Consider the following 25,446-nt stretch of genomic DNA (forward strand, 5'->3'; position numbering starts at 1 on the left):
TGCTGAAAATTGTTGTGGAAAACCAGAGATCTTAAATTAGTGTTTTGCAAAAAGGGTCTTCAAAAGATCAAAACTCACAACTCATTTGACAGGGCTTCTTCAATCCTTAGCCATACAAAACCAGGAGCTCTGAATCTGAATTCAGATATCTGAAAGGAGTGGGCTAAGATTATTCTCTCCCAGTCACCTTGCTCAAAAACTTTAGATGCCCACAGTAAGAAACCACAATTCTGCTGGCAGAAGCCTGGGCAAGCTTATTGCTTCTCCTTCCCTCCCAGAGCCCCCGTTCATGAATGCTAAGACAGATAGAACTAGAACTCCCAACTCTCTGTTGAAAATCTGCTTTAAGATGAACCTGTCTTTGTCCTTCCTGCAATTTTGCTGGAAAGAGATGAATGTGTATTTTGTACGTCTGGGGCTAGATGGTCGTGTCATTGATTACAGGACTGAGCAACCCATACAACCCCCAAGGTTAAAAATATCACATTTCCTTACAGCAACAGCCTGGGATAAGTAGATGTAAGTTTGCATGCAGTATGATGAATTCTGCAGTTTGGTGTCGCACCAGTACAGCAAACAAACCTTCAGAAGCAACTACTCAGGACTGGAGAGGGTTGGTGAGCACGACCATGGCTGTACAAACACATTCCAGGTTTCTTTTCCCTTTGCACAGAGTTCTATAACACTTTGGTTCCAGCTTTTTCTTGCAATCTGCTTTGCCAATGCAAACATATGAAGCTGCTTATACCCTGCCAGCTCCTGGCCACTTCATCCAGTTCTATCCATTCTAGCTGGCAAGGGCAAAATAGGTTCTAAGACAGCTTAGCTTCCCAGCATATCTACTCAAGCTCTTTGGAGATGGCTGACATGGTAGTTACTGGACCTGGAAAATTATATTTCTAAGCTCTCTTTATATCTCTCCCCAGTGTTTAGGAAATGAGGTACTCATAGGCCCTAACATGCCCATAACCACTTCCTGGTTGCGGTTCAGGCTCCTCATTGACTTTAAAATAATAATAATGAGGAGGAGGCAGCAACAACAAAAAGCTATTTTTTAAAAAATGGCAGCTTCTATCAACATCTTGAGTTCCTGTCCCCCCCTTTAGGCCTTTAGACATTCTTCTAAAATAAAAATGGTGAGCAGATGCAGCCTGGTGTTTTGTTTTTCAATGTGTTTATGGCCCAAGGGAAAAGTCAAAGGTAGACTGGGGGGAATTAATAGTAAACATCTTGGAGAGCTTAAAAGGTGGCATCAACAGTTTGTGTCCTGTTAATTAGGGTTAATGGAATTAGACTGCTAAACTTTGGGCAACAGAAGCACTCAAGATTCTAACATTTTGCTGCCATCTAGTGCTTATAAGGATGTGTGCGGCTCCAATCCTGTAGCCCTAGCTAAGTCTGCATTCGTTTTAGGAGCCATGCCCATTTCATAGGCATCAAACTCCTCACTCATGGCAGCCAATGGCTGGGTGTTCAGTCATGCTCTCAGATTTTTGAATGTACCCCACTGACCTGAAAAGTGACCTTGTCTCTATCTTAGAAGCCCAAGTCAATCCCTCAAGAACTTCCGTTTCTCCGTTTTCTAACCCCTATTTGTCTGACATTCAGTTTGAGAAAGGGCATCGAAATTCAAAGCAGTTTACAAACCCAAACTTGGATAACCAACCTTGAGAAGCCAGAGCCTATCTTTAAGAGTTGTATGTCTTTAAGGAACTGTTCACAGATGGTATAGCACAGTGTTTCTCAGAAAATTCCAGTGCGAAGATGGCAAAGACATGGGTAATTATGATAATGGGAAAGATTAAGACTGAATCAATCAGAAAAGATCTGGGGTTTGTTGCCAAGAATAAATGGATCCAGCAGATCTTTGGACAAGGAGAAGCAGCTTCCAATGAATGAGAGGGGGGTCAGGAGAAAATCATAGAGCCCAATTTACTAACAAACATCACAGAACAAATTTACTTTGTGTACTTCCTCAGAAGAAGTCACACTAATTTCAGATCAATGTACTTATCACTTGCTCATAAACTTATAGCTATGCTGATAAGTATAACTTATAGCCTGCAAATATTAACATAAAGGTTGGCCACAAACTTGATCTGATTACAAATCTATTTGCAACATCGTTTAATGAAGGAATATGTCTTCCATTAAAGTTTACATATGGGTTACAATCCTAGGAACACTGTATGCACACACACACTTGCTAGTATATATATTGTAGTCAGGTTATTTCAATGAGTGAGCGCTCCAAAAGTATAAGAAACTGAAAAATCAGAGTCTGATGGAAAAGCTGAGGAGGTAGAACCAGGAAAAGGGGAGCTAGGAAACAAAAGCAAATGAAAGAAAAGTTGTTGCTTAGAGGCAAAAAAAACCAGCTTTGCATAAAATCATGGCTCCAGTTAACGGCATTTCCAGTAAAATTAGGACTTTTGTTGTTGATAATCAAGGCAGGCAATACTGAGCTAGGCGGAACAGTGGCCTGACTTGCTCTTGATCTGGTTTGCAAAAATCCAAATGGCTTTTAAAGGGCAGCAAAGAGTTGGAAATTCCTCTAACTACTGCCATCTAGGGATCATGCAAATTTGTGCAGCCCAGATCTGGTAGCCCTGTTGACAATTCAGTAAGCTAAATTCACCCAACACAGTGAACCATAGTCTAACCACACTGGCTGGGCTTGCCAAACAACCTGACTCACAACTGGCAAACCACACTTTAACTTAGCATGAGTGTGAACTCAGGTTTCAACAAATGTCCTCAAATAAGAAAATAAGATCAAATAGACAATGAACTTAGTAGTGAAAAGCTGGAATTAATGAACACAAAAGATATTCTGATTTGAATTCATCTTATATCTCCTCTGATTTTAATTTAAGTTATAGTAGCTAACTCGGAAGCCGATGAAGGCCATTGATTTCACCTGTACTATCGTAGACACCTTTCCCCTTGGTAAATCAGTTTCTGCCTTGCTTTGGGGCTTTAGCAAAAAGCCAATGAATAGATCAAGGCTAGACCTGTAGTGGATCCAATAGGTCTGTTTGTTGTTCTCTACCCAAACAGATTAATATCTTTGCCTTATGAGTCATTCAAACTACTCAACCGTCATGAGCTGGCCTGCTTACTCCTGAGTGATTAGAAAAATATATAAGGTGTACAGAATAAAGTAGCAGAGTCATCAGGAGAGCTCATCACACATCTTCATTTCCCAGTGGCGTCTTTTAGCAAGCATGACCCTGATGATTGGGTTATTGAAGTAGCTGTCCATTTCCCATATCAACTCTCTTTTTAAAATCCTGAGAGTATTTAATCATGGAGATTGAGTTAATGGCCTTGGCAAGTCATTTTCATCCTTGACCTCTACCCATGGGATCAGTAAGATATTTAATCATGCCAAAAAGCAAATATGTTTTATTTATTTATTTTATTTATTTATCTGCATTTTTAAAACTGCCCAATAGCCAAAGCTATCTGGTAGTTTACAATAAAACCCACTAAACAAAATTACAGTCTGAATAAAGACACAATAAAATGCAAGATATAAATTCAATAAATTAGGTAGCTAGAAGGTGATCATTCAAAAACAATTATAAATTGTGTAAATAAGTAAATAAAATTAATTAAAGTACAATTAAGATATAATTAAAAGCCATTTAAAAGCCTAGAAACATAGGGGCTTCCAGTGGGGACAATGGCAGCTTAGTCATCACTCCCTAAGAGGGGAGGCAGCCCAGCAGTTGGATCAGTGGCTGGCAGCAAGTGCTGGCCACCCAACTTGCTCTGGATCAAGGAGGAAGTGAAAAATCAACCCATTCAGTCTCCAGGATGGCCATTCCTCATAAACTAATTGCAGAGACAGAAACTTTTGCAAATGGCTTGCGAGTGAGCAGCTGGGAGGGAGGTGGGGGATCTATCTTCATTCATAGCTGTGGTGCAGCCTAAATATGGACACTAGAGCCAGCCGAACCCCATTTCTAACCCACTTTGGAATATAACTATTTTTTATCATAAGAGAGACCTTCCTTTGCAATAGATAAATAATTCTCTTGGGGTTTTTTTTTAATTATTATTTCTGGGACTATAACTTTAAAAGAAGAATTAGAGCTTTATTGGAATTTGAACAACTCACAAAGAGCTGGAAGATAAGGCGAATACAAAAAAGATATAAAAATTACTTAAGGTGAAAGGGGAAGATTTATTTGTTATGAGATTAATTTTTCAAAACTCCATCTGTATTAATTGGATTTGATTTTACCATGGGAAAGCTTTTTGTTTTTCTGTGATTGGCCTGTTAATTGGCTGGCTTTTCAAAACAAAAGAAGATAGTAACTTGTGCTTTTTTTGCATTCCATGTTCACGTGTGCTTGGAATTACAGCTTGAAAGGCACCAGAGGGCATGAACTGTCTGCTGACTTTCACTTTTACAATACCTATACTTGCTTGCTTTGTGGGGAAGAAGAAAAAAATGGCTAGAAGAGGCTCTTTGGAGCAGCCGTTAGAAGATAAAACAACTTCTTTAAGTTTACTCCAATCAATGTTTGATGAATTAGGAGCTAAATTCAAGTCCCTTGAGAAAAAGATAGAGGAAAGATTGGATAAGATGGTTAACTCTGAAATGGAGGTAGAGATTGACTTGAATGTGCATTTGGAGTTCAAAAAAATACTGGATTATGAAAGTGCTATGAATAAAGATGTTGTGGATCTGAAAATGGATTTAAAAATGCGAAAGGATTAGAGTGATATGCAAAAGGATGCCAGAATGGATTTACAAATGAAACCAATTCATGTCACCATGATCAAAGGGGGCATACAAATAATGGAGAAGAAGAGTGACTTGGAAAGACGTTTTATATTGAATTTGCAAAAGGAATGTGCTGCATCAGTGAGGCTATTCCTAGGAAGAGACAAAGAGAAATTACTGGGGCTGTTTCTGGGAGAAGACAAGGAGAGAATGATGGGGAATCAACTAGTGGGACACTATTTGAAAAGATTAAAGATTAAGCTCTTTAAAAGTAAACAAAAGGCTTACAAAGTGAATTTATTTGATTATGGTTAATATATATGTTGAGGTTTTTGGTAGTTATCAATGGGGATATTTTTCTGACCAGGATTGAATGACAAGGTTTTAAAGATCTGTGTATAAAGGGGGAAAGATTTCATTTGCTTTTTGTTTTTAGAGAAAATGATACTTTGGATTATAAAATGGACTTATTTTTGACTAAGGTTAAAATATATTTTAACTTTAATATATTTAAAATATATTTTAACCTTGAAGAGTATCTGGAAGCTATAGCTGATTCAAAATCCACCTGTGTGGACAATCTTGGGTGCCCCAAGGATGGCACATATAACACCTTTACTGAGGGAGCTGCACTGGGTGCCAGTTTGTTTCCAGGTCCAATTCAAGGTATTGGTTATTATTTATTTATTTATTTTATTTATTGGATTTCTCCCCCGCCCATCTCCCCCACAATAGGGGACTCTTACCTTTAAAGCCCTACATGCCATGGGTCCAGGCTACCTGAGAGACTGTCTCGCCCCCATCACATTGACCCATCCCACTCAGTCAGGCAGAGAGGACATATTGCAGACCCTGTCAATGAGAGAATGTCAGAATATTCTCCCTCCAGAGTTGTGGCAGGCCTCTACCCTCCCAACTTTCTAGAAAGGACTAAAATCCTGGCTCTGCCAGTTTGCATGGGGCAATAGGTTTAACCAACTCTGGGGGCGACTGGCACCCTGATGATGCTCCCCAAGCCTAATACTCACTAGTTACCATCAATCCTTGGAATATACTTATTTATTTAGGACTATTCTTATATTGTATTTTTAATTAATTTTATGTTTTCTGTAAACTGCCTAGAGTTGGTTTTTAACAAGATGGGTGGTGAAAAATTTAACATATAAACAAACAAACAAATAATAAATAAGCATTTCTTTTTAAATTTATGAAATTTTTGTTCTTATATATGATAACTGCAGTAAGGTTTTTTTTATATGTATAAAGGTGGAAGAATATGGAAGAATGGATGGTGGAGCTGATGGAGTTGGCTGAGATGGTGAAATTGATGGCTTTGATTTGAGAAAAGATATTGCATAATTTTAATGTTAATTAGAAATTTTTTTTGTCTTTCTGTGGGAAACAGGAAAAAAAAAATCATGTTGTATGGATTTGATTATTAGAAATAACATGGGTTTATAGTAATAATGAAAGTTATGTTGTAAACTTAGAGCAGGAGTTGATGTTTACTGTTATTTATATCTGTTGTGAGGAGGGTCAGAAGTCAATTCTTTTTCTTCCTTTTATCTTTCTTTTTCTTTCTTTGTTTTTTTGAACTTTTGACCCTGGTCATTTTTTTTTTCTCATTTTCCTTTCTTTTTCTTATTTACTTCCTTTAACATTAGTTTTTGTTAGTTTTTGCTGTTTCTATTTTAAAATTTAATAAAGTTATTTAAAAAAAGCCTCCAAAAATGTCACAAGTCATGATTTACACCCCAACTCTTATAAATCTCATAGTGATGGAAGTCTGGAGAACTCTCATGATACTGGATTTATGGAGAAAGAACAGGATTCTTAAGATATATTGGATATATTGAAAATTAAATTGAAAACAAATAAAAGGATATATTTCAACACACAATCTGCTCTTATATTAACATATGTGAATGTGTACGTTTGAGTATGACTGAACTTTTGTTTCTAAAGACACTTTATTAAAATAAATGAAAAGAATGAAAATACAAATCATGGGTCAGAAGGTTTTGATATAGCCAGTGTAGCACAATATTGCTAGTCCTGGCCAGCAATGCCTTCCATAAAAAGAGTCTGCTTTTATAATTTGTATCAAGGGCTATGCAATCTAGGATCAAGTTACCCAACATTTTATCACAACCCTTTGATGGCTGGTTCACTTACCAGGCAAAGTGATGCCTGATAGACTACTCTGTTTATTGTCTTGTGCTCATCAAATAGCAACTGCATTTAGAGTACATACTGCCATGTTGAGCCTTTGCAAATGAAAAGGTCTTTGTTGTGGATCCTGCCTAATAATTCTAAAATTATTGTGATCATTTAAACGGGTTTCACTTTTCATTCAAGGAATGTTCAGTTGGAGCTTACTTAGGACTTCCTCATTTTACCCTTATCACAATCCATTATATGCATAATCCAGATAATGCCTTGCTGGTCATCCCCACAAGAGAAAAATCTACCTTTGTTTGTTTGAGCAATGAATGATTTTTTTTTTTTCTGAGAGCATAGTAGTCTTAATAGCTGATTCCAAATCCATAATTTGAAGGTGTCTATAAACCTCTCGCTTTTTGTAAGTGTCAAGCTTTCAAGGCCATGCATTGTGTCTCCATCTTCTGTTTCCAGTTATGCCATTTGAGTTTGATGTTGTCCATCAGGAGAAGTTCATGCATAGAATCTATGTTTATGATGATTGAAAGCACTGTTAGCAAGAAACAAACTCTCTATTAACCTGCACTATTACATTTATCCAGTTCAAATCTTCTTTTTCTTCCAGGTTCCTCCATTTCTTAAACTTCTGCATTCCGATTATCTACTAGCAGTTACACATTCTTTCTTGATAGTGTATCAGGGGGCTTTTGAAATTTATGGATAAAATTCCTTAATAGCTTCCTCAATTTTATCTGTAGTAGGTGGGTACACCTGTATTTATTGGATACCCACTAATACTCATAGATACAATCCAGTCATTTATTGGATATCATTAGCAGTCTCCTTTTTAAGTATCACTGCCACTCTATTTCTTTGTATCAACACAAATTCTGATGGTATATCGTGAATATCCAACATTAGAAAAAATGGAAGTGCTGAGGGACATCCAATCCAAGCACAGTGTTCTAACTACTGCACAAACACTGCCATGATGATAATGCAGAAAATATTTTATATATCTATCCATCCATCTATGTTAGATACTTAACCCGTACAAGTGTTCTTTGGACAGCTGACTAGAGTAATGCATTAAAATGTATTAGCAATCAAACAAACAATTAGCAGCTGTTTCCCATTTTGTTTCGACTCAAATGGGGAATAAAGACTAAGCAAGCAGATAGCCTAATATGGGAGAGAGTGGAACTTTTTTATCCTAGTTCCAGATCATGCAAGTAAAATCTGTAGCTTGAGTTTGGGCTAGTAACCTGCTGAAATCAGTGAAAAATATATACAGTTGGAGTAATATATTCTAGAGATGGGGGTATACGTTATGAATATGAGCCAAAAGTTAGTTACCATTTGAAATGCACATTTTTTTCCTGAATTTTGCAATGCATTTTGTCATTTTTTAAAAAAAAAAAAGTACAATAGAGGAAAATCTTATGGAGATGCATATATTCATGAAAACAGTCATAAATGTATTATAACAGGAAACATTATTTGCATGAAAGCATACTAAGTAACACTGCAAACAAAATTCATATGTTTCAAAAATGATGTACCAAAATACTTACAAGTTTTAGGGCATCTAAAAACAAAAATCTCAAGCTTGGCAAAGAGAATTTGACAGATTCATAAAAATAAGAAACTGAGAGAAGCAGAAGTTGATATATTCACCCTTCTCAAATACGCTTCAAAGATTTAAAAGAAGTACAGTATTGAATAGAGGAGCACATTGAGTGAAAGTGGTCCCGATGCCCTGTTTTTCTCAGCATTCCTTTATGACAAACTCAGCAACTCCAACTTATGGGTTTGCTGGTAAAGGATAATGGGATTTGTTGTGCACCATATTTGAAAATTGCTGGATTGAGAAAAGCTGAGCTATTGGAGGTAGGTGTCCCAAATCCTTCATCCTGCACTTTTAGAAAGTTAGTGCTTGAATGACTGAGATGAAATTACATACACTCATCTATCTAATGGCTTCATACAGAGTGGGTAATTCTTCAGTGAATGGCTGGATCCCTAGACCCTAGAAGGACTCTCTCTCTCTCTCTCTCTCTCTCTCTCTCTCTCTCTCTCTATCAAATTTGTATACCACCCAAGTCCCAATCACTCTGGATGGCTCACAAGTAAAAACATTTCTTAAAAATGGTAATGATTATCTTCAGATGGTGCAGTATTTCACCTACTGATTCTTGCAGACATGGGTATGATATGAAGATGTTAAATTTTAAGAAAATTGGTGAAAACTTTGACAAGAGACTCGGCTTTAAAATTATTGATGGATTCACAGAACTTGCTGAACTAACCTGAAATGGAGTTCACAGTTTAGTAGGTTGGGGGAACCCAGCCTTTAATTTGGATCTACTGTTGAAAAAGCTTTCTGAAATGTATGGGTCACACTCCTAATCCAGTATCAGATGGATGAGGCACAAATAATTTCTGCTGGCTGAAATTTCTTTCTGTTGCTTGAGATCACTTTCCACCAGCAGAGGACTCTACCAACAGCAGAGATAATTTTGCTTTCAGAAAACCAGAAAGGACAGGCCACATTGTATGAAGCTGAATAATCCCAAGCCTAAATAGGAAGACAATAAAAAGATGGGAATATCCTAAGGAATGTCCAGTGGGAACTAAACAGGCAAACAAGCAAAAAAAAAAAAAGCCAACCCATAAGGTGATTTGTTTGGTTGTGCTGAATGTGATGGCTTAACCAGCCTATTGTGACTCACAACTAAGCTCTTTGGCTTAAGTGGGATGTGTGAGCAAAGCTGGTTGTGGTCTATTCATGGTTAAGCAAACCATGATTTAGCAAAAGATGTGCCCTTGTACCCTTGGGAAAAATACAGAAAGAAAACAAATTTCCCTCTTCAAAATATACAGCAGTGACTTTTCTTTTATAAGCCCAAGAATACATTTCAGAACATAGGAAACTGCCATTCATTGGGTTGGGCTGTTGCTCAATCTAGCCATATCTTTCTAAACTACACTTCCCAGCATCCTTCATTATTAACTGTGCTAGCTACAACTGCTGGGAGTTGTAAGCAGGAGCTAGAAGTCTGCTGGTTCCCCATCCTTAGGCCAGGCTGGTATTATTGCTACTGACTTCTAGATTCTCAGCCATGAGTTTTCTTATAGCTTCAACTGGAGATGCCAGCCACTGAACTGGAAACATTTGGGTGCCAAACAAATGCCCTACTCCTGAACTATAAGCCTTGCAATTTTAATTTTCTGTGCAGCTATGGTGTGCATGTTGGCAGTCAACAGCACCTTGTTGAGCTCAAAAATGTTAAGCAAAGATGGCCTTGGTTAGAATTGGATGGTAGACCACCACAAAATCCCAGGCTGTAAATTAGCCTGAGAAGTCAAACATAGATCCTGGAAGAGTGGAATGACAAATCACTTCTAAAACTACATGGATGATAGTCACCAAGAGCCAAACTTAACTGGAAGGAGACCTTACCTTAGGGTTCAGTCTTGGGTATAAAGCAGAAACCTTTATTTCTGTACCTTCAGCCAGTTTACTTAGCTCCTTGAAATGGAGAACTACTGAAAGTCAAGCTCTTCTAAAGGTGGGTATCAATCAAAAGAAAGCATAAATAAATATTCCTAGATGGACACGCCCAACACACCAGTAGATGGAAGATCACTCATCAGAACAGAGTTTAAACTGGGGTGCAAGCCCTGCAGACAAGGAGGCCAGTCTCTCTCACTCGCCCTCTGCCCCTAGCCCCTTCTTTCTGCTCAGCAAGCCGAGCATCGCTTTAACTCGATCCTGAACAATTGCACCATGGTCACAAGTCAAGGCGGAGGAAGGGAGCTCCAGGAGCAGCTCTGGAAAACCCAAAGACCTCTGTGGTTTTTTTCTTTTTTTCCCCTCGTTCCTTTGCTCCCATGCTTCATCACTCATGTACTCGCTGAGAAAACGCGGCTGCACTGAACGCAGAGGCGATGGGGATGGCGATGGTGAGGATGAGGATGATAGAAGCCGAAACGCGGCTTCCTCTTTAGCGGGGACTGTCCCCGCCTCCCCCTCCCTTACCAATGTCAGAAAGAAGCGGGCGCTCCTTTGGCGTGCGGTAGATGGCGCGAGAGCTCTTTCCTTGCCCGATCTTAACCCTTTCGGGCTAGCCGAGCGCGCGGCTTTGCAGTTCCAGCTGGGTATCTCCCGTCCCTCCGCCCGCCTCTCCGCGCCTCAGTTGCAGAAAGCTCTTCCTCTGCCTCTCTTTCTCTCCCCCCCCGCCTCAATTCCCCCCCCCCCACCTTTCGGGCAACTTGCAAAATTCAGATCCACGGTCGTGGGGTATTGGGGCTCTCATCTCTAGGAGGGGCGAAGAAAACGGGGTGAGGGGAAGACACCGAGAGGAAGCCAGAAAAGACTTTTGGTGGGGAGGGAGAAGGGAACACTTGGGAAGGGAAGGCGTGTGTTGCTTTGGTGGGCGACTGCAAAATCGACGCCTGTTCACCCAGCGGGCTTTTCTTTCCTCTGGTTGCTGGTGTAGAAATCGACCTCAGCAGCACCACCGTCATTATCCAGGACACTGCAAGTCCGAGAGCAACACATGGAGACTTAAATGCGGGCGAGGGAGGGGGAGAACAAGGTGCACAGCAGCGCGGGCGCCCGTGGCTCCGACTGCCCTTCCTGCACGTAGGTGCGCTGCGCGATCATTCCGGGCTCCAGCGCAGCAAAGCCGGGATCTTCAGCTGAGCCTGGGCGGCTGCCCTCTCTCGCCTTCCTCCCGTCCGCCGGCCGAGATGGAGAAGGATCTGTTAAATGGGTTCTTGGTTATTTTTTGGAGATGGTGGTGAACCCTACCCCACGCGCATCCGGTTTGGGGTGTTAGGGATTTTTTTTTTCCTTGAAGATCAGCTTTTCCCTAACCTTTCCCCCCCCCCCCATAGCCCCAGTAAAATAAAACCCTACCAACAGTAACACCCTCCACGCCAAGGTTTCCCAAACAGTGGAGAAAGAAGGGAGGAGAAAAGAGAAGAAGCGGCGCTTGGTCAATATTCCCCAGCGAGCGGTCAGAGAAGCTGGTCAATTTCGAGACGCGTCTGGTCAATTTCGAAGCGCGTCTCGTCAATTTCGTGGCGCTCCGCTCCTGAGCTTTGTTCTCTTTAGTTCATTTCGTTATTCTTAAATATATAATTTTGATTTGATTCGTCTCCCCTCCCCTCCCCTCCCCTCCCCATTCCTCTCGAGAGAACAGAGAAGCTAGCGGCAAGGCGCTCGAGGCGGCTTCGGGCTGGCTGGCGGCAGAGCCGGCTTGCTGGAGCCGAGAGCCTCGCTGCCCCCGCCGGAGAGATGGTTGAGTCCTGCTCGTCAAGGTTGCTGTGGTATCCCAGAAACGCCGTTCACTTGGAGCTGTGACCGCGCACCATCAACACACATACACGCCGCTCCGCGCGAACTCCTCCACTGCGCCTTGGACCGAGGCGAGAAAGGAGGAGGAGGAGGAGGAGGAGGAAGAGGAGGAGGAAGACGAAGAAGAAGAAGAAGGGGCGGGGGGCAACGGAGAAGGCAGGCGGGCAAGCAAGCAAGCAAACAGATCCGATTGGGGGTGACGGTGTGGGGGAAGCTCGTTCGCTCCGCTCGTTCGCTCAGAGGAAAAGATGCAAAGGATTTGCTACTACTGCAAAGAGACCACCTGGCCAAGGAAACCCGCCGCCGCCGCCGCCGCCGCCGCCGCCGCCGCAGATCTGGGGCAAAGGGGATGTGGGAAATGCGGCCGCCCGGACTTGTGCATCTTGGGCAAGATCATGGGGATTAAAAGTGGATTTACCTTGGGGAATCTCATCTTTTTCTGGATGCTCTCCTCTGTGAAAGGTAAGGGCGCGGGGCAAAGGCATGTGATCCCCCCCCCTCCGAAGCCGGAGGAGAAATAGAAAATGCACAAGTGAACGTCAGGCGGGTGGTGGGGATGGTGGCCAGAGATTCGGGTTTTGCCCGAGGTGTGCGGACGACGCGTTGTCCTTTCTCAAGGTTTTCCTCGTTATTCCGCGAACCTCATTATTCCGCGAATCCGGAATCAGATTGCTTTGCCAAATCAGCGGTCACTCGGGAAAAAGGAGTGGAGGGGGAGCGAGGGAGGGACATGGGGTTGGGGTTTCTTTTCTTTTCTTTTCTTTCCTTTAAGAGAGAGAGAGAGAGAGAATGAGAATGAGAATCCAGGCTCCCTCAACTGCGATAGGAAATGCAATTTGCTTGCCAAGGCTGGCGTTCAATGCAGTGACTGAAATTGGTGACGAATAAATATTCTTGCAGGACGCTCAATCGGAGACGTGAGTTGGGTCCTACATGCCTCTGAAACGAGAGGATATTCCGACAAAATTAGCGCTGGAGGATTCCTCTCCCCGCCCCCCCCCCACCCCGCAATCTTCTTCCACCCTGGGGTTGCTTTTTAGAAAGTGGGGGTAAAAAACAAGGCAAAACACTGTGTGTGTGTGTGTGTGTGTGTGTACACACACACACACAATTTCTTTCTCGACAAACAATTAGATCTTGGTAGTGAAAACATAGACATAGACACAGGCTGGCAGCTGCTGTTCATTTTCCTTGAAGGAGTTTCTCCTTATTGTTGTCCTAATGCCAACAAGCAACCCATTTGTAAGTTAGGAAGGCTGGGGAGTGGGACCCACAAACACTTTAACCCACCTAGGTTGTAGGTTGGGTGTTAGATTGCATGGAATTTGAAGGACTCTGCATTCCTTCTTTATTTTATTTTATTTTATTTTATGTTTTTAATTAAGCATTTCTGTAGACATGATCTGTCAGGGACAGCAGCAATCCCCCCAATGCCCCCCCCCCCATTTCTCATGAATAGAGGTGGACAGCAGAAGGCAGTTGGAAAGCTTTGAAGATAAGAGCAGACTGACCAAGTATGGGGAAGATGGCATTTAATAAATCTGACTGAATGGAGAGGTTGCTTCCTGAATACTTTCCAGAGATACAGGCACCCTTTGAAATTGGGAGATTTTAGAAGAATGAATGAACATGGCTGGAAGCAGATAGTGTCTCTTTCTTGAGAAACAGTGCTTGCAGAATCTATCATCTATCTATCTATCTATCTATCTATCTATCTATCTATCTATCTATCTATCTATCTATCTATCTAATCTAAGCCATTGCATCTAACCTACCCTATGGGCTTTATGGCAAAAGGAATCAAGGTGAATCTCCCAGGAGTTTGAAGAAATCTTGAGTTTGGACACCTTCCTCCCCACTGGATGTTTGGCTTTTCTTTTGAAAAGGAGCTGGCATTTTCTCTTCATGTTCCCCCTACCCACCCGATACTGAACTGGGTCTTTTTTAATGAAACACTTGATTGTCTTGCTTCGCAGCTGGTTCAGTCCCCATTTGCATGGTGGGAGGGGTGAAGGAAAGGATGGAGCAGGATCATTCAGGGTTGGTTAGGGCTCCTGGTGCTGGAAAGGCGGGGGGGGGGGGGGAGAGAAGGGATTTACCTCATTTTTCCCCACCCCCCTCCAGTCCTGGCTTAGAAAGGGGCATGCCTGGAATTTTAATGCATCTTCTAATTACAGAAAGCTGGTCCGGGTTTGTGGCATTGACACAATCTGCTCCTTCAGCACCCTTTTGCCTAATTTCTTCAGAGAAATGATTCAGCGAAGAGACTGAAGCACCATTTGTTGAGAGTGAGAAAGAGCTGTTCCTGGAGTACAGGGGGGGGGGGGGGGGGGGGAGAAAGAGAGAGAGAGAAAGGAATGTGTAGGTGTGTTGATCAGATTAGGAAAAAGCAAAACTCATTAATAAACATCTACCACCCTGCCCCCATCCCTAGTGTGTGACTTGCTTGTTTGAATAAGGCTACACATTATCCATGTGAGATGCTTGAATAAAACACACACACACACACACACACACACACACTCCTATACATACTGTGGTTTCAGAAGACTGGTACTGAAGTGGGGGGAGGGAGAGACACCAACAGACTAGAAAAGCTGCCTTCTAACTAAGGTTTGCATGGAGACAGTATCCTACAATAATTAAAGACCCAGGTGATTTTTCCGAAATCTCTAAGACATACAGACATCTCATCTGCATCATCATCAGGGATGGATTGTCCAGCACTTGTTGGACCAGATTTGCAATGTCTTGAAAAGTGGAAAAAACACCAATTGATGCTGAACTGATTCAATAGAGAATATAAGGGGATTTTTTTTTTTTAACGCATGCATTGTCACTGGTTAATCACAAATGATTTGTGTGCTTGAATAGACCACCATAGATCCAGTACCACTTTAAATTACTTCAAACACAATGAGCTTTCCCCTCCCATAGTGGAGTTAATTCACTTCCTACATTGACTTGTTGTATATGGTAATAAGAAAGTGCGATGTGTTTTCAATGTGTATACTAGACTACAGCCAAGATCAGAAGACCCATTTATGAGGTTATACGAACTCAAAAGAAATTTAGGAAGTAGATTAAAATAAAGTTTTATAAAATAAAGAAAGTGGCAGCTGGAGGAAATTGCTACTATGAACAAAAAGGTGGGGTAGGGAGTTTGAAAGGAATAATTGCTTAGCACTTCCAGTGATTGAGTGGGAGAACTAGAAACAACGGGCTCAAGCCATAGGAAAATAGCACACTGCCATTACTACTAATAGTAGCCTAAAAATAGCACAGTATGAAGTTTGTGCAAGTGAGATTCCACTGAGTTCATGTGATTTCTTTCCTCATAAAAGTGCCTGGAACTACAATATTGTTTAGACTTGCTTTAGGAGTATATGATAACTTCACATTAAGTAATAGCTTTTTAAAAAGTCTGGGGACAGTGCCAGATTTTAACGGATGAGAGAGAATATAAAGGGGTGTCAGGCAATCAATTCTACAATCAATAAGTAGATTGATTGTAGAAAAGCTATTGAAGCCATTGAGAAGAAGAAAAAAGTCCCAGTGATTGCTGTGTTTCAAATGCAAGCCCTATTTATATTGAAATCAAGATTTCCATTTGTGTACCTTTTTTTCCATCCATGTGGGAAATAGGTTTGAAGCCACTCTTTTTCAGGTAGGAGAGATGATTTCTACCTGTCCCATGTATCAGAAACAAACTGGCTTTAGACTATTTTCTTGTGACGCTGGGAGAGCTAGCTTTCATAGGGTATATGGCTTAAGAAAGATTGTGGAACATTTATATAAGGAGACTAGAAATAAAGGCTGCAGATTAACATTTTGTAGATGCTCCCACTCCCAGAAGATTGGCTATGCAGCATGTAAGAGAAGGCCTCTTTCTTGGGTTACAAGTTAAGCATGTTCTCCCAATGGAATCAATTTAGCCTTCACTCTCCCAATATTTAGGAAAATGACAATCTGCATCTCTCACCATCCTTTCAATTCTTAACTGATTTTAGGATTTGAATTTCAATTTATTGTACTATCATGTTTTATATTTTGTGTAAGCCTCCTTGGAGATCTATCTAACCAGAAAGGCTGAGTATAAATGTAATAAATAAATAATTACTCTTTCCCACAAAAAAATATTAAATCTCCCAGGATAATTTAATGAAAAAATATATAAGCATCTAACAGAGTTAGTTATCTTGTCTCACGATTAATGCTGTCTTACTCTCTGATAGTTTAAACGGATCTATATCTCAAACTTATTGCCTCCTGTTCCATGATTCTGTGGTAGAGAGAGTCACTATTAGACCAATTTAATTGGATTAAATCGGTTTTGCTCAGAATAGAGAAGATTAAAAGAAGACATAACCACAGTATTTGAATATATGAAGGGCTGTGTCAGACAAGATGTTCCTGAAGAAGGCAGGACTGTAAACAGCGGGTAGGAATCTTGAGAAGACTTGTCAGCCAAATATTAAGATTTATTTTCTAATTGCTAGAGCTATTGCTAGGAATAGGCTGCTGTATGGGCTATTCTTGCCTGAATGAATTTAAACCAACACGAGATTACCATTTTTAAAGGAAAGCTATAGTCGAACATTCCTATTTTTAAGGATCACCTCCAAGATCTCTTCTAATTCTAAAATCCTAAAGTTAATCCTGGAGACTTTGCATCTAGCTTCTTCCTGAAAAATGCCAAAGTTCCCATTCAGATGCGAGTCTGAAATGATTGTTTCAGAATGTGATCCTAATTCACTGAAATTTCAATCCAATCCCAATATTTGCCATATGTAATGTGCAATCAGAAAAAGTTGAGCTTTCATTTATGGGTTTCCAGGTGAACTTTGTATTCTAAAATAATAAAATTGAAAGAAGTAAATTAGGATTAAAGATGGTAGGGAAGAGTTGATGCCAAAAGCAGGATCACTCTATAAAAATATGTAAGCAAATGACTTGCATGAAGCTTATCTCAGCTGGAATCCTGGTATCTCTGCTAAAGAACTCTTGAAATCTCAGAAATCTACTTGCTTCAGAAAGCATTGAGTTAGAGTGAAGGTCTGTAAGGAGCTATGGCCTTGGACCATTCCTTTCCCCTTGGGTTTGAAAATGAGAATCAGTTGACACTTATTTTATTTCATCATGGAAGAATGTCATGTATTCAACATGATCATTAAGCATAATCATTAAGCCCCAGCTTAAGCTAGCAAGAAAATGGGGTGAGGCCTTGCTTGAAAATTTTCAGTGACTCAGAACCAGTTGTAAAAAAAAAACAGGATGAAGGATAGATGAAGACAAAAGGAAAGCTAAAGGAAAGCAGAGAGAAAAGGCAGAAAGAGACCACAGATAGGTAGTGAGTGGTAGAGATGAATGAAAGCAGGAGGCAAGAAAGTGGAGGGCTATAGGAGTTTCAGCAACCATCTGATGTTCTCTTACAAGAATTTGCTCAAGAAAGGTGAGGCAGTAGATAATCAGGCTAGTGCCAATATTCTCTGAAGAAAGGTGAAATCACAACCTAGCATCAATACATGAAAGGCTAAAAGTAAAGGGGAAGGATCGGGATCCTGCAGATGCCAAAAGAATTGTCCACAGGTTAACGATACCACATTGCTTTAGACAGTGTTTTTCAACTTTAAGATGTGTGGACTTCGATTCCCAGGATTCTTCAGCCAGCATGCTGGTTGGAGGAATGCATGCTGACTGGAGAATTCTGGGAGTTGAACTCCACCATAGTTGGCAAGGTTGAAAAACACTTCTCTAGAGGGCTTGGGTGAAATTGACTCTCATAATGAGGTTTTTATTTGATTGGTACTTTATGATTTGATAATGGCAAAGTTAACCTTGTGAATTGTATGAACTTTGCAGTATTGTGAAAGAATTGGGTGAAAAAAAAAAACATTCAATTTTACTGATGAATAAGTTATGTTTTTTGAAGGAAGATGTGATGTTCTCTTATCTGGAAATAGCACAAGTCATCTGGGCCAATATTTTATCATATGCATTCCCTTTGCAAAACTTGTACCAGTTGAATATACAGCATAAGATGATGGACATATTCCCCACAAGAAAATTGTTATCTCTGAACAAAAAAGAACATATCTGGTCTGTAAATAAAACTGATTTCTACTTTTTTTCTACTTTCAGGTATAGTAATTCTATACAAGTCATATTAGTCTCTCTAAAATATGTTCAGCTCTTTAACAAGAACTGATTTCAAGGATTCTTTGAAAAAGATCACTGCAGTTAAGAAGGTATAAAATATATTCACTCAGTTTCCCAAACTTGGTTTCGAAAATCAGAAGTTGGAAAGAGGTTTATGAATGTTTCTTTCAGTCTTCTTCCCAGGTCTTCATATTTTGAATAATTTGTATGGTCACTGATGTTGCCTGGAAGCTGAAGACTCCAAATCTTTCTTAATCACATTTCCTTCAAATTGTATGATATCTGAGGTGAATTATGACTATAAATTATCTCAGCCTTGCCCTCAGATCCATTAACTTCATCATAATGGTTTGGAGCAATACCGAATCATACTTAGAAAATGATTTTAACAACTGTAAATCAATAGTCTAGTGACAAAGTCTGTATTTGCAATTGGCCTTATTGGATAGCCTGAGAACTAAGCCTTGACACATTTCACAAGATAACACTTGAAGAATTTTATCTATGTGCGCATGGGAGGAGAAATTTCAGTCCTCAGAAATATAGACATCTGTGTATGCATATTTTATGGATCTCTTCATTGTCTTCAAAACTGCACTGCTTCAACATTTTCAGTAGCACAACAGTGGACTGTTACCCCAAAATGTCAATCAGTGTGGGTGCTGGAGGATTAAAAAGAATATTAGACATGTCAGAACTAGTAAGGAAGAGGAGGAGAATGGCAACATGAAAAGAAGGAAAAAGTAATCTTTCAGAAATGATACTCCTGCCTGGCAACAAATAAAAGATTCTCTTTCAGGAGAAGGGTTATGCAATGGTATTTAGAATAATTTGAAAAGCATACACCTTTTCCTTGGATTATAGACACATTGGAAGAGTGGGTTACTTAACCCACTCTTCCAATGTGTCTATAATCCAAGGAAAAGGTGTATGCTTTTCAAATTATTCTGAATACCATTGCATTAATCTGAAATTTATGTACTTTATAACTTTTGGGTGAGAACAATGTAAATTAGACTAAGGAATTAGATTTTGTAGGTTTTCCAGTGTTTTTTCCTTGTTTCTATGTAAAAGAAGATGCATAAATACATAGAAGACATCATAATGGAAGGAGGTGAGGATTGGAGTAAAATTTCAAGAATCTGTAATCTTACTGTCATCATTCTCTCTTTAAAATTTCTGGGGGAAAGGAAAGTATAATGAAAAAAAACTAGCCAGCAGCTCATATCTCACCAGCACTTTACTTTTTGCCTAATGGCATTTTTTTAAAAAATAAATAATTATTCCTTCCAGTATATCAATTCAATTTAGGTGTATCAGCTATGGTATCCTATCTGATTGGCCCATATTATGGCAGTGCTCCTTTTGACACAATAATCTCTTAAAACCCAGTAAACACAATTATGTGGGTTATCTAGAGGACAAAAAGGATTGCCATACAGAGCAGATAAACAGGTCAGCCAGGACAAAGGAGATTTTTTTTTTAAATGGAGCTAAGAAAATAAGCCCCCAAGTACTATGGAAATTATCATAATGGAGGTCTCTAATTGCCAAAAATAGGGAGCAATTTCCAACATCCACAAAACCAAACTGAAGCATGCAGTTTTTGTCCTAGTTTCAGTTTATACTAGAATCCATTCTCCTCCTCCCCCTGAAATTCCACAAAAGACCAACAGTAATAAAATGCAATTAAAGCAATATAAAATGCTAATCTAGTGTGATATAGTGATTAAAGTATGGTGCCATGACTGGGAATACTCAAGTTCAGATCCATCCTTAGCCATTGACACTCACTGGGTAATGTTGGGCCTATCCAGATCACAGAAATGAAATGGAGAGACGTTCACAGTGGAAACCCCATTGAGCTCCTGAAGGCAAGGCAGGCTATACATCTAAGAAATAAATACATCTCATTTAGTACATTGCTTTGGTTTCTTTTGATAATGCCAATTAACTTAAATAAATAAGTGACCCTAATGCTTGATGAGTATTTTGAATTGCTACATGGGATTTAGAGATAGAACATTAAAAAAATATATATTGAAATTTGGAAGAAATCATGTTGGATTCTCTTCATGAAAATACTTTATATGTCATGGATATAAAGACCATACAACTAATGAGAAAACATAAGCATAAGCTTGTAGTATATTATGAACAGGAAGAACAAATCCTAAGTGATTTCAGTGGCATTTATTAGTCATTACTTGTCTGTAAAATAGGGTTAATTGTACTTTATTATCATCTTAGCTCATATAGGATTTGTGGCAATTTGAGACCTGGATCCTATAATTCATTTCTGAGTACAGAGTGGAGAAGGATTCTCTCCCTTTAAATAGCTTTATGTATCTTTGATTCACATTGATCCTTTTGACTGGAAACCCCTTGACATTCTTAGGTTCTTTTAGCCCACTAAAACTGTGTTGGCACAATTAATTATGATTGTCTGAACCTTCATCTACTGAATTAAGCCAATTATACATATTTGCAAACTTAACTATAAATCAGCCACACATGATTTATTCTTGCTTATAGTGGAAACCCAACCTTCCCATTTATAGACCAGGTCAGGGTAAGATAAAATTTATTCAGGCAAGGCACCAATTCTTTTAAAAGAAGTTAACTGATTAGCTGGCAAGGACAATAGAAAAGTGGGGAAGTGGGTGGGGGAAGCTGCAGAAAAAGTCAGCAGTTTGCTCTGAATTTTGTTCAAGAGATCTTGGAGACTTTCTGGAGGTGCAAAAAATGGGCAGTTAGCTACCTGTGGTCTAACAGGCTGCACTAGGAACTTGCTTGTTATTCCATGAAGAACAAGTAATCCTTCCTTAAAATGCTGTCAATCAGATTCATCAGAAGGGAATTTTTCTTGCCAGAATAATTCTATGCCTTCTCTCATTTTCTTGTCCATTTCTGAATCTTCTGTCCAGGAGAACTGTACATTACAGATGGTATGGCTTTTAATGTTTGTTTAAATGGCACAAGATAAAAGAGGCACAATGTTTTGTTTAGTTGGTATTTAAATGGATGCCTTAATCCTGAATGGTCAGCTGCAAGGATCCAGTCCCCAGGCCATTTCTTGATGCAACTGATCCTTCCAAACAGTCCTGCTGTGGCTGAACACACAGTCCTTTAAGCATGTGACTCAATCCAACCAATGATGAGGTTAATGTGAAAAAGAATAAATCAAATAAATTTGGTCCCAGAACTGAGAAAGCAAATTGCTCATTTGGCTATATGACCTGTAGCAATCTATACTGAAGATGCTGAATCTGCAGGACATGACTTGAATGTGCAGTTTATATCTGCTGAGTTAGTGGGAAACAAAACCAAATAACATTTCTAATCATGTTGCTCTGTAAAATAGCAACACTTTAAAAGGGTGTTGCACTTTGACAATGCTTTGAGTGAAGCACCCTTCAAAATTGTATCAGTGAGCCCCCTCACTTCTAATGATAAAACTGACAAATTGCTTTGCTTTATGGCTCTCTGGTTACCTAATAGGTGGAAAGGACTTCTGCAGATGTGCAAAAGCATGTTCTGGAATTACCAGTGAGCTACTAGAAGCACCTGATGAGGTTTCTGTACATGTGGAACAGAAACATAGAATCATCCTCCAGTTACTAGAAGTATCAAAGACATGAACTGGAATGATGTGAAGCATCTCAAAAGGCAACCAGTGTCATATAGACAAATCACTGTCATTAATGCTTTAACTTGGATAAAAGTATTGACCAGGAAGTTGGACTTAAATGCAACTTTAAGACCCACTTTAAGTGCCTTAAATAGTCCAATTGTAGGATTCTACAATTCCATTTAGTTAAACTGCAGACTAAATTAATTCAGACGTCCTTGTTCTGGATAGGGAAAATAACTTAAGAACCATGGACAGCAGTAGCTGATCCCTTGAAGTTAGGCTTTGGGTGGATTTTTCAGACAAAAGTGTTTCCTTAACTCTTGAAAAACGATTCATGAGCGATGCAATCTCTGTGTTAGTACATGATAACAGTTCCAAGGAGTGGCCTTTAAATCAAATCACTGAGGTATTTTAGAATGCCCATACTGCTAAGTGAAACATTTGGACCTCTTCTTTCAGGAAAATATATCACTACGCAAAACATTTCATTAAACACGGCTGCTTGGAAAATACCCATCTATTCATCCCAAGATGGAACCTCCAATTTTCAACCAATGAAAATCACACCCTAGTAGTGGTTGGTAGTAATCCATTAACTTCAATGATATATGGAACACAGCTGGTATTTGGTGAACAGAACCACAGGTGGCATATAGAAATGTTTGTGCATTCCTATATCATGGACTAAGAAAGTGATTGCAGTCTTACCAAATTTAATGCAATGACAACAGAATAATTAAACCTTTATTTAATGTATATAGGGCCACTGAGAGCTGGCACTTTTAAAAAATTTCTTGGCAAGACATTAGTTGAATTGCTGCCAGCTTTCAACCTGTTTTCAATGTTTTTGATTAAACTATTGGCTATGCAATGAAATGTTCTGTAGCAAGTAATAGGGGTGCAGTAATGTGAAGCTCCTTTAAGGCTTGAATCAAAAATGTTTCCAAGCTTAATTACATTAATGGATTATATTTCTTTTTCATACCAGATGAAAATGGGAATCATTTAGTAATATCAAGGGAAAAGGCTAAGGAGGAAGTGGGGGGGAGGGGAGTGGAGGCATAGATGGTAGGCTTATTTTAATCATCATATCTCTAGATAATTATAATCTTCACAACTGTTTAAGGACAATATGAACCAGTGTGAAAAGTTTGGGTAAGCTGGACTTTGAATTCAGGTCTTCGCTCATTCATGAGATTCACTGGGTGACTATGGCAAAGAGCTATTAACACAGTTCACCTGACCAGGTTTGTGCTTGCTTTCTAGCTTGAAATATTAGAGGAGCTAGTTGTGCCTGGAATGGGCAATTTGAAGAAGAACAATTAAGTCACATCCACACTCGATTAATAGGAATAACAGATCTATTTACCGGGCTACAAAAATGCATAAAATCCTAAGTATGTACAGTATGTATACATGGATGGGTGGAAAATACATGTAGAATAATGAATTTTGCAAGGGAGCATACCATCTATATCATTCTTTTACACTCTAGAAAATTCTGGGCTTACTCCCTGTTCTTGTGAAAGAGGAGCTAGAGCTGATGGATCTTACTCCATAATCTGAGAATAAGCCCTTTCGCCTCAGCATCTCCTCTGTCTGGTAGCAGAAAGCAAGCTTTGTAATAAGGAGCCTTTCCTTTCCTTAAGGGTCTCTTCATTTAGGAAATCCAGATCAATTTCCAACAAACCTCCTCATTCCACATACAATGGTCTGAAAACTATTGAGTGGGAAATTCCAATACATGAAAAATGAGGATGAACTTCAAGTTCTTCCCTAGAAGTAAGAAGAGCCAGGAGCTTGGGCAGTGCAGGAGAGACTATATACATGCACAACACACATGCACAATGTTCCAAACTACATTGTACAGATTTTAACAGCAAGAAAGTTTGCCAGCCAATCTAGTCTGAAGAATGGGTATGAGTTATTTATTTATTTATTTATTTATTTATTTATTTTTAAATTTACTGCACCATCTTTGAATACTGATGAAATATGATATGGTTGAGGTGAATTCTGAAGCTATGAGTGGATTGTAATGTCGTCTTAAATTAGCAGAATGTTTATTACATAGGCCAAGTGTATGGACTGTCATTCCACTGACTGAGGAAAATTGCTGCGCACATTCTTATCCAGTTATGCCACAAACTTTGAAAATTAATTTTAAAGGGGAATTATTATATGTGTTGCCCCAAATCTATATCATTATAGAACAAAGAACATTAATTCAATTGTTATTGTTACCTACCAGATTTACTATAACAAGGCACTAGAAAGCTATAGTACATCTTTCTTTGGATCAATGATATTTAAAGTATAGTAAATAACACTTAGAATCCTGCAATTTTTTTTAAAGAAAGGGGGTAAATTTTTAGGGAAGGGAATTTGAGGGTTTTAATGAGTATCTGTAGTGAGCATCTGCAGTGAACATTGGTAACTCTGGAGTTTCCCAGTATAATCATTCCACTGGCTGTGTTTGCTACCCCATTACCTGCTTACCCATTTTCTTTATCATTTGAATTGTTACTTAGTTTTGGAAAACTGACATTTGGCTCTGGGATTCTCCTGTAGCTGCACCATGCCCCATAGCGACTTTCAGCTGGGTTGGCTTTTTTAAAAAAATGGGGATCAGTCTTGCTATGTCTCCGTTTCCATATGGGAGTTATCATGATGGTCTATGAAGTCACCAACAACTCCAGTTGACTCTACAGCATGCTGGTGGAGGGGCAACAGATGGTTGTGAATGTTTCTATGCTAGTTTTCCCTATTTACTGTACAATAGGTTTCCACTGTAGACCATCTTGTGTGGACTCCCACAATATAAATACAGCTTTGACCTGTTAAAATTTGCAATAACTGAGAATCTATATCATCTATCATCTCTCTCTCTCTCTCTCTCTATCATCTTTTTCCTGCACTGCATGATAAATTATTAGTTCAGCCAAACAGAAGCAAAAGCAGAGGTAGTGAAGGCTTTAGACAATTTGATGACATTCTTTTGTTTTCTTAAATTCAGTTGAATCGTACCACGATGAGAAGGAGGGAAATACAGAGAGGAATGAGATCAGGTTTTTTTTTTTTTTGTTAAGCCCTTCCAGATTGTTGTACCTTGATGGAGAATTTGGCTGAATCCCATAAAGGGGAAAGAATCTTAGAAGTTTCAGTTTTCTGGCTGATTTGTAAATTAAAAGCAACTGAACAAATTTAAATATTTTGTGTAAACAAATTTGCATCTCGGCTGCTAATCTGTGTGCCAGCTTTCGGTCTGACATTTTCTGAAATGATAGAAATGCTAACAACTCCTCTCTCTCCCTCCTTCCACGCCTCCATGATAAGTGGATTTTATAATGGAAATGCTGGTGGATCTATAATTACCTGCTTGTAATTCTG

The 25,446-nt window shown here is 39.4% G+C and overlaps 1 protein-coding gene across 2 annotated transcripts in view; it reads left to right on the forward strand.

The window, feature by feature from the left end:
• The first annotated feature begins 12,511 nt into the window (after positions 1 to 12,511).
• CSMD3 (CUB and Sushi multiple domains 3) overlaps positions 12,512 to 25,446 on the forward strand; it is a 623,909-nt gene continuing 610,974 nt past the window's right edge. The window contains exon 1 of one of the 2 annotated variants that reach the window (XM_088149036.1): positions 12,512 to 12,725. In XM_088149036.1, coding sequence (XP_088005162.1) covers positions 12,512 to 12,725 — 214 coding nt within the window. The remainder of the gene's footprint in view (positions 12,726 to 25,446) is intronic. The other variant, XM_088149037.1, reaches the window with a different exon arrangement.

The sequence above is a fragment of the Python bivittatus genome, unplaced genomic scaffold (assembly GCF_059951505.1).
Source record: "Python bivittatus isolate LINGU-HERP-01145 unplaced genomic scaffold, Pbiv_v1 ctg000590_np1212, whole genome shotgun sequence".
Taxonomy (NCBI): domain Eukaryota; kingdom Metazoa; phylum Chordata; class Lepidosauria; order Squamata; family Pythonidae; genus Python; species Python bivittatus.